This window comes from Watersipora subatra, chromosome 9 (assembly GCF_963576615.1).
Source record: "Watersipora subatra chromosome 9, tzWatSuba1.1, whole genome shotgun sequence".
In the NCBI taxonomy this organism is placed as follows: domain Eukaryota; kingdom Metazoa; phylum Bryozoa; class Gymnolaemata; order Cheilostomatida; family Watersiporidae; genus Watersipora; species Watersipora subatra.
Window position 1 is genome coordinate 618,257 of NC_088716.1, and position 14,980 is coordinate 633,236.

Sequence of the window (14,980 nt, forward strand, 5' to 3'; positions counted from 1 at the left end):
TGATGAGGATGAGAAACACACAGACATTCCTCTGCACTTTTATCCAAGATGGGACCAAGGTAAGTGCTGTCTTACATAGAGATGTTTTATTACTTTGTATATGGGTGACCTGATACACAGAGTTCTCTCACCATTAGGAGGTGTGGCATGATATACAGGGTGCTATCACCATTAAGAGGCGTGGCCTGGTATACAAGGTCCAATCACCATTAGGAGGTGTGGTCCGGTATACAGGGTACTATCACCATTAGGAGGTGAGGCCTGATATACAGGGTTGTATCACCTTTTAGAGGTGAGGCCTGATATACAGGGTTGTATAACCATTAGGTGGTGTGGCCTGATATACAGGGTTGTATCACCATTAGGAGGTGTGACCCAGTATGCAGGGTCCTATCACCATTAGGAGGTTTGGCCTGATATACAGGATTGTATCGCCATTAGGAGGTGGGCCTGGTATACAGGGTCCTATCACCATTATGAGGTGAGGCCTGATAAGCAGGATTGTATCACCGTTAGGAGGGATGGCCCGGAATACAGGGTCCTATCACCATTAGGAGGTTTGCCCTGATATACAGGGTTGTATCACCATTAGGAGGTAAGGCCTGATATACAGGGTTCTATCACTATTAGGAGGTGTGACATGATATACAGGGTTCTATCACCATTAGGAGGTATGACCTGATATATAGGGTCCTATCACCATTAGGAAGTGAGGCCTGATATACAGGGCCCTATCACCATTAGGAGGTGTGGCCTGATATACAGGGTCCAAGCACCATTACAAGGTGAGACCTGATATACAGGGTCCTATCACCATTAGGAAGTGTGGCCCGGTATACAGGGTCCGATCACCATTAGGAGGTGTGGCCAGATATGCAGGGTCATATCACCATTAGAAGGTGTGGTCTGATATACAGGGTTTTATCACCATTAGGAGGTGTGACCTGATATGCATGGTCCTATCACCATTAGGAGGTATGACCTGATATACAGGGTTCTATCACCATTAGGAGGTGAGGCCTGATATACAGGGTTCTATCATCATTAGGAGGTGTGACCTGATATACAGGGTCCTATCACCATTAGGAGGTGCGGCCTGATATACAGGGTTCTATGACGATTAGGTGTGGCCTGATATACAGGGCTATATCACCTTCAGGAGGTGTGACCTGATGTACAGGATTCTATCACCATTAGGAGGTATGACCTGATATACGCGGTTCTATCACCATTACAAGGTGAGGCCTAATATACAGGGTCTTGTCGCCATTAGGAGGTGTGACCTGATGTACAGAGTTCTATCACCATTAGATGGTGTGGCCTGATATACAGGGTCGTATCACCATTAAGAGGTGTGGCCTTGTATACAGGGTCCTATCACCATTAGGTGCTGTGGCCTGATACACAGGGTTGTATCACCATTAGGAGGTGAGGCCTGATATGCAGGGTCCTATCACCATTACATGGTGTGGCCTAATATACAGGGTTGTATCACCATTAGGAGGTGAGGCCGGATATACAGGGTTGAATCACCATTAGGAGGTGTGGCCCGGTATACAGCGCCCTACCACCATGAGGAGGTTGGGCCTGATATACAGGGTTGTATCACCATTAGGAGGTGTGGCCCGGTATGCAGAGTCTTATCACCATTTGGAGGTGTGACCTGATATACAGGGTTCTATGACCTTTAGGACGTGTGGCCTGATATACAGGGTCAAATCGGCATCAAGTGGTGTCGCCTGATATACAGAGTTCTATCACCATTAGGAGGTGAGGCCTGATATACAGGGTTGTATCACTATTAGGAGGTGTGGCCCGGTATACAGGGCCCTATCAACATTAGGAGGTGAGGCCTGATATACAGGGTTATGACACGGCTAGGAGGTGTGGCCCGGTATACAGGGTCTTATAATGATTAGTAGGTGTGGCCTTATATACGGAGTCCAATCACCATTACAAGGTGAGGCCTAAAATACATGGTCATGTCGCCATTAGGAGGTGTGACCTGATGTACAGAGTTCTATCACCATTATCAAGTGTGACCTGATATACAGGGTTCTATCACCATTAGGTGGTGTGGCCTGATATACAGGGTCATATCCCCATTAAGAGGTGTGGCCTGGTATACAGGGTCCAATTACCATTTGGAGGTGTGGCGTGGTATACAGGGTCCTATCACCATTAGGTGGTGTGGCGTGGTATACAGGGTCCTATCACCATTAGGTGGTGTGGCCTGATATACAGTGTTGTATTACCATTAGGAGGTTTGGCCTGATATACAGGGTTTTATCACCATTAGGAGGTTTGGCCCGGTATACACGGTCCTATCACCATTAGGAGGCAGGCCTGATTTACAGGGTTGTATCACCATTAAGAAGTCAGGCCTGATATACAGGGTCTAATCACCATTAGGAGGTGAAGCCTGATATACAGGGTCTTATCACCATTAGGAGGTGAGGCCTGATATATAGGGTCCTATCACCATTAGGTGGTGTGGCCTGATATACAGTGTTGTATTACCATTAGGAGGTTTGGCCTGATATACAGGGTTTTATCACCATTAGGAGGTTTGGCCCGGTATACACGGTCCTATCACCATTAGGAGGCAGGCCTGATATACAGGGTTGTATCACCATTAAGAAGTCAGGCCTGATATACAGGGTCCTATCACCATTAGGAGGTGAAGCCCGGAATACAGGGTCATATCACCATTAGGAGGTGTGGCCTGATATACAGGGTCTAATCACCATTAGGAGGTGAAGCCTGATATACAGGGTCTAATCACCATTAGGAGGTGAGGCCTGATATACAGGGTCCTATAACCATTAGGTGGTATGGCCCGATATACAGGGTTGTATCACCATTAGGAGGTGAGGCCTGATATACAGCGTCCTATCACCATTGGGTAGTGCGGCCTGATATACTGGGTTGTATCACCATTAGGAGGTGAGGCCGGATATACAGGGTTGAATCACCATTAGGAGGCGTGGCCCGGTATACAGGGTCATATCACCATTAGGAGGTGTCGCCTGATATACAGGGTCCAATCACCATTAAGAGGTGAGGCCTGATATACAGGGTTCTATCACCATTAGAAGGTGAGGTTTGATATACAGGGTCCTATCACCATTAGGAGGCGTGGTCTGATATACAGGGCTTTATGACCATAATGAGATGGGACCTGATATACAGGTTTCTATCACTATTAGGAGGTGAGGCTTGATGTATAGGGTTGTATCACCATTAGGAGGTGTGGTCCGGTATACAGGGTCCTATCACCATTAGGAGGTGAAGCCCGGTATACAGGGTCCTATCACCATTAAGAGGTGTGGCCTGATATGCAGGGTCCAATGACCATTAGGAGGTGAGGTCTGATATACAGGGTCCTATCAACATTAGGAGGTGAGGCCTGATATACAGGGTTGTATCACCATTAGGAGGTGTGGCCCGGTTTACAGGGTCCTATCACCATTAGGAGGTGAAGCCCGGTATACAGGGTCCTATCACCATTAGGAAGTGTGGCCTACTATTCAGGGTCCTATTACCATTAGGAGGTGAGGCCTGATTTACAGGGTCCTTTAACCATTAGGTGGGGTTGCCCGATATACAGGGTTGTATCACCATTAGGAAGTTTCCTGTTTCAGTTCATCTCGTCAGTTTCAGTTTGCTGTTTCAGTTTATCTGGTCAGTTTCAATTTCTGTTTCAGTTAATCTTGTCAGTTTCAGTTTGCTGTTTCAGTTTATCTTGTCAGTTTCAATTTCCCGTTTCAGTTTATCTTGTCAGTTTCAGTTTGTCGTTTCAGTTTTTCTTGTCAGTTTCAGTTTGCTGTTTCAGTTTATCTTGTCAGTTTCAGTTTGCTGTTTCAGTTTATCTTGTCAGTTTCAATTTGCTGTTTTAGTTTATCTTGTTAGTTTCAGTTTGCTCATTCAGTTTATCTTGTCAGTTTCAGTTTACTTTTTCAATTTATCTTGTCAATTTCAGTTTGTCGTTTCAGTTTATCTTGTCAGTTTCAGTTTGCTGTTTCAGTTCATCTCGTCAGTTTCAGTTTGCTGTTTCAGTTTATCTGGTCAGTTTCAATTTCTGTTTCAGAAAATCTTGTCAGTTTCAGTTTGCTGTTTCAGTTTATCTTGTCAGTTTCAATTTCCTGTTTGTTTCTCTTGTCAGTTTCAGTTTGCTGTTTGAGTGTTCTGTGCCTAAATCAGTTTGAAGAATCATGTTCGATGTATCTTGCACATTAGCTCAAGTTTGGTTTGGCGAGTAAAAAATTTTAATGCTTGTTTTTACCAAATCAATTTTTATGCTTAATCTATGGCTGCGCTTATGTTTTTAACTTCCTAACTTTTATTCTTAATCACTTTTTTTAGTGTAGAACAGGGTGGCCTTTTAGTTGGTCTCAGGGTCTTTTCCGAACAGTCTTTTGTCACAGGGTCTTTTGCAAACTATTCTTACCAATCTCTTCTTCAACCATTCGTTTTATGCCTAGTACAGTGTCTGCTCTAATCAGCAGTGACACATCTGGCTATCTATTCCTTGAATGTCTGATGGTCTGACAAGTTTCTGAAAGAGGTAAACATTAAACAGACATCTTCTGCCTGGTCTCGGTGTTGGGGTAGAGTAGGTTGAGGTTTGGTGCATTGTGGATGAACAATTTGTCTATTCATTTTCTGCAGCATCAGCCTGAACTCGAGGGTGCGGTTAGCGGGACAGATACAGCGAAATCCTTAATACATTCCTTTACATACTAATTTTTTGACATACAACGGAAGGATTTAAGCAAACATTGTTCTCCACAAATGAAGCAGTTTATAACATGCAACGCGCAACATTTTTTGATTTATAACATCTTTGTAGAGTGAGGAAGAAAGTTAAAGCTATCAAATAACAGAAATACAAAATACAGTCAAACATGGATAACTCGTCTGCGGAGAGCTCGAACACATCGTTAATTCGAACGGTTTCTTTGGTCCGTTCCCACGTAATGATAAATTGCTATAGATAACTCGAACTCAACACTGTTAATTCGAACTGTCTTTTTGCCCAACGGCTACCGAAACGGTTGTTATCGCTTTAGAAAATCACTTTATTCAAAGCCATAGAGGTAAAGCAGGGTCACGTGCGCAAAAATTTTCGCCACGCACATGCAAAACAAAAATCGCATGTTGTTTTTGTTTTGTATGTGCGTGGCGAAAATCCTTGAGTGCGTGACCCGGCTAGCCCGTGATGAATAGTTTTCCGACGTTGATTCCGTGTTGAATCAACGTCGGAATGTTGAATGTTTAAAACGTCTCAAAAATTGTTGTAATTAAACGTATATGTTGTCTTAGCTACAAAAAAATATTCATCCTAAACAAAGAATACGTGTGTGCATTCAATAAGTATCTATTAAAAAGCGTGAGTGATACACAATGTACCGTAAAACCTCGTAAAACTTCTAATTGAACTGCCTCGGAGTGTTGCTCTTAACGAATTCCAGATAAAGTAAGGTAATCTTTGCATAAACTTCAAGAAAAAAACGGCAAAATTGATCATGGGTAAAACCCCAAAAGAAAAAACTGTCTTTTCTTTTGAGCATTTCAACAACGATCAAGTTTTGCCAATGTCAATCTAAAAAGCGTCTTGGCAATAACATCACCTCAAACAACGAACCAATCTCAAGTGATAGAAAAATTTCTATACTTTTTCATAAAAACGTTTTAAACTTTACATTAGAAGCATTTAATTTGAAACAAGCCATGCGTGCTTTTGATTTATATTATAGTTTGCATATGTACATGTATCTACTAGTAAATAAGTAAATATATGGACTCGTGACAGTGCTCTGATAACTTGAACGCTCTGATAATTCGAACACTTTTGCTCGGTCCCATGCAGTTCAAGTTATCCATGTTTCACTGTATAATTAAATTTGAGTTTATTGTAAGTTAGAATAAGTTATGCTTCATCTTTCTACTACTGAGTCTGAGATGCATATACTTCAGATACAGGTAGAGTTATTTGTTCCTTAACCATTTTTAAAAACTGCAAATGCTTTTATCGGGTCTCACCTCCAGTAACACCTTCGCCACACTTTCATAATAGACAGACTAGATTTGAATGCAGAATCACTAGTTAACCTTGACCTTAGTTTGCTGGTATATGATAATTGTTTAGTAGTAATATTTAGCCTCTGATATTAAAATGGAAAGACCTATGGCTACTCCAACATCTTAGGCATATATTTATTTTTTCATTTCTATTTCCTGCCTGCCCTGAAACTATTCATAATAGTTGTGAGCAGCTTCACATGAAGTAGTTTTGCTCATGCCAAAGCTTCAGAGTTGTCTTCACTTTATTACAACTACCTAGCTTTTTCTCATGACGTTCTGTACTGAGCCCTGCTCTTTACATCCAACAATGCTAGATGCTATTATTATGCTAGCAACATTGATGTTTGTAAATCGGTGAATAAATTGCCCTGCTTTGCTGATTACAATGTCTTCAATGTTAGAAGATGGCAATTGGCTTGATTCGTGTGAATTCTTTGAAACAGAATCTATAGAGGAGGAGGAAGGTATGGTTGTTCTGTACATTATGTCTAGTTACTTTTTTACAGGTTCACTACAAATTATTGACATATATATTGTATATCCATCTCTAGCTCAGCTGTATACCCATCTCTAGCTCAGCTGTATCTCCATATTTAGCTCAGCTGTATATCCATCTCTAGCTCAGCTGTATATCCATCTCTAGCTCAGCTGTATATCCATCTCTAGCTCAGCTGTATCTCCATATTTAGCTCAGCTGTATATTCATCTCTAGCTCAGCTGTATATCCATTGCTAGCTCAGCTGTATATCCATCTCTAGCTCAGCTGTATATCCATCTCTAGCTCAACTGTATATTCATCTCTAGCTCAGCTGTATATCCATCTCTAGCTCAGCTGTGTATCCAGACCTAGCTCTACTGTATATCCATCTCTAGCTCAACTGTATATCCATCTCTAGCTCAGATGTATATCCATCCCTAGCTCAGCTGTATATTCATCTCTAGCTCAGCTGTATATCCATCTCTAGCTCAGCTGTATATCCATCTCTATCTCAGCTGTATATTCATCTCTAGCTCAGCTGTATATCCATCTCTATCTCAGCTGTATATCCATCTCTAGCTCAGCTGTATATCCATCTCTAGCTCAGTTGTATATCCATCTCTATCTCAGCTGTATATCCATCTCTAGCTCAGCTGTATATCCATCTCTAGCTCAGCTTTATAACCATCTCTAGTTCAGCTGTATAACCAGCTATTGAAGGCCTATTAATCCTTTCCACCATACTATTGCATGTTGTCATTTAGTAGCCAGTGAATCACTGTTTCTATGGTGTTGATTTGGAGTTGTGCGCTCGTTGAGTTGCCATGCAATAAGTGATTCAATGGAGATTAGGGATGTGGATGATTTACCAAAAATGTAAGGATTTCTACCTAATAGCGATGCTTTAGGCACTGCTCAAATCAAAAGAAGAATGACTGAAATTTGGAAAACAATTAAAATAGAATAGCTCGCACAGCATTTTTTGACACATCATCCGCAAGTTCTGTTTTCATCTTTCGAAGCATGATGGATTCGATTCAAATTTCTGCGTAATAAAACTCTCTTGACTTGCAGATTTTTACTGCTGGTATCTGGTCGATGACTCAAAATTGTTGATTAACTGCGTCGTTGAATCAGTGATGATCAGCTCATAGGGACATTGGTGATTAACTGTGTCATTGAATCAGTGATGATCAGCTCATAGGGATATTGTACGTAAACTTAGATCTACTGTCCCATTTAGGTCTATGTTAATGGAGCCCACTTCTGCAACTACGACCATAGAGTGGACATTCGTTCCGTCTCTCACATCTACATAGATTGTGATGCAGAATTTACTGATGTCGAATTCACAGCATACTTTGTAAGTATCTACTAGTATTGACAGTCTGTGAGCATTGAAGGAACTAAGGCTACAATTTTCCTTCAGTCATAACTACTGATGTAAGTAGTTCCTTGAACTATCATACTCATTCAGTACTGTGTGACTGACTTGATGAGAATAGAATGTCTGAACTACAGGGAGTTTTCTGTTCGCTTTCTAGGGAGCTCGTTACAATAGCATCATCCCACAGGAGCTGATTCCAGGCAGCTGGGTTAATGTGACTGTCTCTGTTCGCGACAGCCCTCACAGGTGAGCTGCAGCAGTTTCAACATGACTGTAAAATCATGACACCCTATGCGTGTGTAGTTTTTTTGCTTTTTGACACAGATAGTTAATGACAATTCTTGCGTGTCGGTGTAATTGGATAAATACGACTGACAGTTGTGACAGCCTTCACAGGTGAGCCGTAGTTGGAATAATGCGAACAAAGAAAATCTCTATGGAATTCGCCACTCACGACTTGTCATGTATTTCTGTTAACAGAGTAATCTTTAAAGCATAAAAAGTGCATTAAAAGTATGGTGCCATTTTATAGGCAAGATATGAAAATCATTTCTTTCAAGGCCTACTCGAAATACTACAGAAACCTACCAAGTATTTCCAAGTAGTTAAACTAATATGTAGTATTCTTGCTTTTAAATATAAATAAATGTTATTGTTCATATTTTCACAGTGACGGCAGAAATGAGATTATTTTTATTGTAAACGTGGTTTTAACATCTCAAAAAATACGGAGAAGAATAGAACCAAAGAGAATAAAACCAACGAATTCGGAAAGAAAGTTGGAGCAGTTTTATTCCCATAATAGTCTGCAGTCTACATAATCACTGTGCTTCCTTGCTCCAAATAATTTTGGAGTTGCCCGCTTCCCGCGAACTTGCGCCCGACTGTTTCAATGATTCGGAGTTGCACTATATATTCCTCAAAGCGAAACTTGTTGATTTAGACTCACTTTTAGGTCGCTGTCATTTTCCAATTCTTGCGTAGTTAACTAGTTGTGCTAGAAAATAATTATTTCATCATCCTCGTACGGACAACCCATCCTTGACATGTATATGTTATGTAAAGGTAAAAACTCAAGCAAAAACAGTAGTTAGAAGAGAAGCAGTAGAATGTTTTCATAGCAGTGATCCATATGCTTGAGCTAAAAGATTTTCGCTTATAATAAGGAGAGCTTAACCAAGTGTTATCCATTTGGATTCATCAGCAGTGAACGTTATTATGAGCAAGAAACGAAATTAAATGCCTTTGGATTTCACCGCTTCTATGAATCAGAGTGGAAGCAGCTCCAAACAAATTCGAAGCACAGAAACAGTATATGTTTGACTAACCGATTACTTACCACACTTCTTAACCGTTGCCACTGGGTGATTTCAATATCCAATGCAGAGTAGCCTAGGTGGGTAATATCCCCCTTGCATCTAGTAGCCAGTCGTACCTCCTCTATAAACATGTCTCTGTCTTCTATTGACCTATTTCACATATCCGATTTGGGACATGGGCCCCGCTCACAGACCGACACATCCTATCAATGATTGGACCATAAGAAGCAAGTGTTGGTCTTCCAGTCTGAATGTTTGTTTAGATTGTTTGTTAATATTTAAGGTTTGATGTCAACTTGGCGTGTGACGCTTCTGATGAGGAAAGACAACTCCATTTCAACCCACGTTTCTATGAAGGAGAGACGGTTAGGAATTCAAGACTAGGTGGTGAGTATGGAGATGAGGAGAGAGAAGGTGGCTTCCCATTTGAGGCTGGAAAAGTCTACAAGATCGGCATTCAGGTGCAAGATGACTATTACTCGGTAAGCTGGGCTTTGTTGACATTTGTAGCAGCTACTGTGTTGCAGCAGATGGGTACATGCTTGTCACGCATAACATTTGTAGTTAATCTAGTATTGTGTAAACATATGTAATGCTACATAAGCCGGCATCTAGCCATGACAGAATACATGTACAAGATATTATAGTCATGCGTTTAAAATTCTCACACTCTCTGTTTTGAGCTTTCTATCTGGTAGCATCCAGTGATGTCTGTCATGCATGTTGATGACAATTTTTGTAGAGATTTAGCTTCTTGACAGCCGTCGCTGGTGTTTGCTAATGATGACTCAAATGTCAGTCTATTGACAGTTATTACCGGTATACATGACTAGCTAGTCCTGTGCTTGATATATTGGCAACTGTTGCAGGTGTACGTGAATGGTGAGCCATATGTGACATACAATCATCGATGTGATGCTCAGGATGCTCATCATCTAACAGTTAATGGAGACGTGTCTGTACTGGAGGTTAGATTCCTTGGCTCTTTGGTAAGTGCTGATCATATCGTTTCTATCCGTAAACCATCAGTAGGCTTTTCTCTCTTCGTTTGGATCTGGAAATTTGACTCTTGTTCACAGAAGTAGTGATGCAGTGTGATAACCTGCTGTAGGAAGACAACTCCTATCGCAAAGTGCCAGGTCTGAAGTCGGGAGACATTGTTACAGTCATAGGGTCCGTCAAGGATGATCCAGAAAGGTAAACATAAAGGTTAAACAGCGGTTAACAGGTTAACAGTTTATGAGACGATAACTCTAAATGAATCAAATTGGAGAACTGTTTTAGTGTATGTATGTGATATTCAATAGTAATTGTAATAATCCGAAGTGAACCAGTAAAAGGTGTTATGGGTGTGGCTGTTCATGTTTTGAAGACTAAAAGTACATTTGTTTAAGATGCTATTAGATACTTGCCTATGTCACAATTCTGTCGTAGACATGAATCTGCCAAGACTTTGCCTGAAGGATCTTCTTGGCTCAAAATGCCAAAACTTTTTCAAAGAAATTTAAGACATTTTGTGTAAATGTTCAAATTTCACCTTAACATATTTTGGACCGCCTATAAGCGCCAAAAAGAGTCTAGCCATATGGACATCTAGCATTAGCCAGGACTGTACATGTGCTCACAGGTGCCTACAAGCATCTACACCTTGTAGGAGGTAACAGATGACTAAACAGGTGTTTTGAGACTAGATATTTGGTTAAAGCTCTGTTTGTCCTTTTTCAGAATTTGCATCAACCTTCAAGGTAAGACTCCGGACGAGTCGTCATCAAGTTCTGATGAGGAAGAGAAACACACAGACATTCCTTTGCACTTTAATCCAAGATGGGACCAAGGTAAAAGTGTCGTCTTGCATACATGTACATGTAGATGGTCCTATCACCTTCAGGAGGTGTGGCCTGATATACATGGTTCAATCGCTATTAGGAGGTGTTGCCTGATATACCTGATTCTATCACCATTAAACGTTGTGACCTGATATACAGGGTTCTTATCACCATTAGGAGGTGCGGCCTGATATACAAGGTGCAATCGCCATTAGAAGGTGTGACTTAAAGATGTGGCTGCGTCAAATTTGAGTTCACATTTAAAGGAAAGCATTTTTTGTCTATTAGTTGATATGTTGTTTGTTGTGTTAGGCAATGTCATTGTCAAGATATTTGAAGATTAAAATCGAAAAAGGTTGATCACACTAAGAACGCTCAGGCCAAAAAACATGCCCGGACTTGCCCAAAATGATGTAACCAGTGATACAACCTGTCTCTATCTCTCATATTCACATTGGCTATTGCGATAAAAGTCTAGTCCTACTATTGGCTCCTACTAGCGGCTTTATTGTCTTAAATTTTATTTTGCATTTGCTCATGTTGGCTAGAATAAAATTTTAAATCTAGCTACAGATACATTATTAGGAATGTCTCAAACGCCTCAAATAAGGGAAATTAGAAACTTGTCATATTAGCGTTCTTTAAATGCTGTGTAAACATCTGAGTACCGACTTCGATTCTGCCGATCTACGGTAATTAGGTCGTTGAGTTAACTTATTTCATCATGGCCTTTGTATCAGCTAAGTTCTCAGTTACTACTCACACTGGAGACTAGCTACTAAACAAAATAAGCATGCCGCCATCTTTGAGAAAATTACGTTTGAATATATGGCGAAACCAACTGCAATTTTCGCTGCAGCATAAAGTTTTTATTAAACCATCCATCCAAGTTGTGGCCATTCACCTAGTTTCATCTCATATAATAGGACAAATTAATCTACTGCTGCAAACTCAAACAAAACATTATGTTTCGTGCAGCCCACATTCGTGTCTCTCTTTCCCATGTATGGCAGTTTCCAGACCGACACAACTGCTCCCTGGCGAACCACATGAACATCCTGTAACAATAAAACAAATGTCATTTATATCTACGTCGTTCTATTGCATATCTACTGAAAGCTTTCAATTTGAGAGTTAGATAAATTGTGAGTGTAATTTACAAAATGAATGTTTAACAAAAAAATGAAGACGCAAAGCCAACAATTTGAAGCTTTGTTTCTGAGAGTTGAAAATGAGCATTGATCAATCGATGTTCCTCCTTTTCTACAAGTGAGAAACGAACATAAATTCTAATCATAAATCTAATTTACTAGTTAAAAATGCCAAAGAAAATTTTAAGCAAATGTTATAGCTAGATGAAACGATAAAAATGAGTGAAACAATGATTCGTGATAGCAAAAAGTAATAGCCTGATATACAGGGTTCAATCGCTATTTGGAGGTGTGGCCCTGATATATCCTCTGCACTTTAATCCAAGATGGGACCAAGGTAAAAGTGTCGTCTTGCATACATTTAGATGGTCCTATCACCTTCAGGAGGTGTGGCCTGATATACAGGGTTCAATTACCATTAGGTGTGGCCTGACTTACAGGGTTCTATCACCATCAGGAGGTGTGGCCTGATATACAGGGTCCAATTACCATTAGGTGTGGCCTGACATACAGGGTTCTATCACCATCTTTAGGAGGCGCAGCTTGCTGCATGTTCGTGTCCTAATAATGCAAAGCTCTCTGCAGGTGAAATTGTACTCAACACTCTGAAGAATGGAGATTGGGGAGATGAGGAGATTTATCCTCTCCCAGAGGCCTTTTACCCTGGCAGACAGTTCTATGTTCAGTTCAATGTGGGGGATGATGGTTATGAGGTGAGAGTAGAATCAAGTTTTAATATGTGAATTGGTGGGTTGATAGTGTCTTAAATGTATGTAAAAAGGCATAATTGGTTATATCCGCTGTTATAGCCTTGGAAACACAAATATCTACGTTAAATCATGTTACAGATATACGTCAATGGGGAGTACCTGGCCAACTATGAACACAAAATAAAATCTAAGAAAGTTCGATTCATCAACCTAGCAGGCACAGCATTCTTCAGCTCAGTCAAACATGTTCAAGGGGCCTACTATGTCAGCGATAACAGCTTCCTCTTTAGATAACTTATGGATTTGTCTGCTCCTGCAACAGACCTTTCGCTTTCCATTTTACCTGCTGTGTAACAATTATGTAGAATGAATATTGATAATACAGCTTGACTAGTTCTATTCTAAGGTATATGTATGGCTGTTATGTGATCCTTTTTGATGTAAGATAATGAAACACCACTCAGAGGTTTACTTGCGACCAAATTCACATTACAGTTATTTGGTATCAAAAGGTTCACAATGTCGTACTCTGCTGTGTTGTAGATGCAAAATGTGTCGAAATGCGATCACAAACTCTTAAAAGCTTGAAAATGAACAGTTAATTGCAGACATCACGAAAACGCCGTAGTTTGAAATCTCTTTATTTGTCTGTCATACTCCTACATTTTGGTTATTGTTTTGACATGTGATGTTATCACGTGAAATTAAAGGCCAATAAAAGGCTCAATATAAAACTCTCGTAGCACTAGTTTATGACAAGTACTTGAGGTTCTACCAAAAAGCCCGTATCAAATATAAATGCTCGCTACTTTACAGTATCTTTTCAGTCTGGTCTAATCATCTAGTCGTAATCTGATCATGTGACCTATACTTTTTGTCAAATAGCGCGCGAACAGTTTCTGCAGCAATTTTTAGTATCGCAGGGGACCAACAGGCCTCTCATGTTCGTCAGAGAATGATATGCACTCCTTCGAGTTAAGGTAGAAAAATTAGATTTTTTACGGTAGGTTTTAAGATTTTTTCGATTATGATGATGGCGAAAAAGACGGGTAAGGACAACAAACATGGTTTTATTAAATGCGTGAAGTATATTTGTGAAAATATTTCAACGAACGAGTTTGCATGAAAGTGTAAACAGAAGCCATCATGTTCAGTTACGCCCCATTTGAAATGGATTCCAACCTACAGCGTTTTTGTGATGGCTGCGATAACTGTTCATTTTGTAGCTTTCAAGAGCTTTTAATCACATTTCAGCATATTTGCCCCTTTCAACGCAGCAGAGTAAGACATGGTCAATCTTTTGATACTAAATCACTAATTTGAATTTTGTTGCAAGTCAACCTTTAAAAGTTAGTCCCTGATTGCTAAAAATCGGTCAGGTAGTTTTTACACGATCCATTAAGCTGACTGAAGGTAATAGTTTGAGGCTTGTTTAGTATACAGTGAAAGGAATTCCTGTACTTGTGACCTCACTCTATTGTATTAATGCTGCCTTTTCTCTGATATAGAAAAAACTAGGTCAATGTAAAGACAACTCAAGCATGTTCTCTTGTCTCTGGCAGAGCTCTAAATTTACCTCTGCAGGATTGTTAGGGATTGAAAGTTTCTTGCTGAAACTAAGGCAGCTATAGAGTACCTGCAACCATTGTCAGTCTGAATATAGCATGTTTCGCTCATCTAACAGGTAATGTGGACTACCATAACAATAAGGAATTGACAGAATATAGTACATAGATGTTGCTGCAACAGTAACATACATTTTAGTAACGCCGAGACAGCTAGAAACATAGCTACCTTGTGGACGCCAAAATATCAACACAGGCTCACCACTTAACTAGAAGTTCACCAGTATGTGAGATCAGGATGCTTTTGGAGTCATCCCATTTTCATTCCATCATCCTAAATAACCATGAAAGGCCATCAAATATATTAATTGAATAAAACACCTCCTAGCTTTTTATATTGTAATTTCAGTTTATCTTGTTAGTTTCATTTTGTCTTCCCAGTTTTAATTTGCTGTTT

General features: G+C 40.2%; 2 protein-coding genes across 2 annotated transcripts in view; one reads left to right on the plus strand and one right to left on the minus strand.

The window, feature by feature from the left end:
* The window catches only part of LOC137404148 (centrobin-like), a 577,594-nt gene that overhangs the window by 111,569 nt on the left and 451,045 nt on the right, over positions 1 to 14,980 (minus strand). The gene's annotated exons all lie outside the window — the stretch shown is intronic.
* On the plus strand, positions 9 to 13,357 carry LOC137404007 (32 kDa beta-galactoside-binding lectin lec-3-like). The gene is made up of 9 exons (XM_068090165.1): positions 9 to 59; positions 7,809 to 7,928; positions 8,110 to 8,198; positions 9,555 to 9,753; positions 10,141 to 10,260; positions 10,383 to 10,468; positions 10,997 to 11,106; positions 12,834 to 12,961; positions 13,097 to 13,357. Exons 1-9 carry the CDS (start codon positions 9 to 11, stop codon positions 13,250 to 13,252), a joined length of 1,059 nt encoding a protein of 352 aa, XP_067946266.1. The 3' UTR covers positions 13,253 to 13,357.

Bases quoted from the DNA above. Each gene is read 5' to 3' on its own strand.
- LOC137404007 (XM_068090165.1), top strand. From the start codon at position 9: ATGAGAAACACACAGACATTCCTCTGCACTTTTATCCAAGATGGGACC. The intron at 60-7,808 runs GTAAGTGCTGTC...TGTCCCATTTAG, and splicing joins TTATCCAAGATGGGACCAAG to GTCTATGTTAATGGAGCCCA. The intron at 10,261-10,382 runs GTAAGTGCTGAT...AACCTGCTGTAG, and splicing joins TTAGATTCCTTGGCTCTTTG to GAAGACAACTCCTATCGCAA.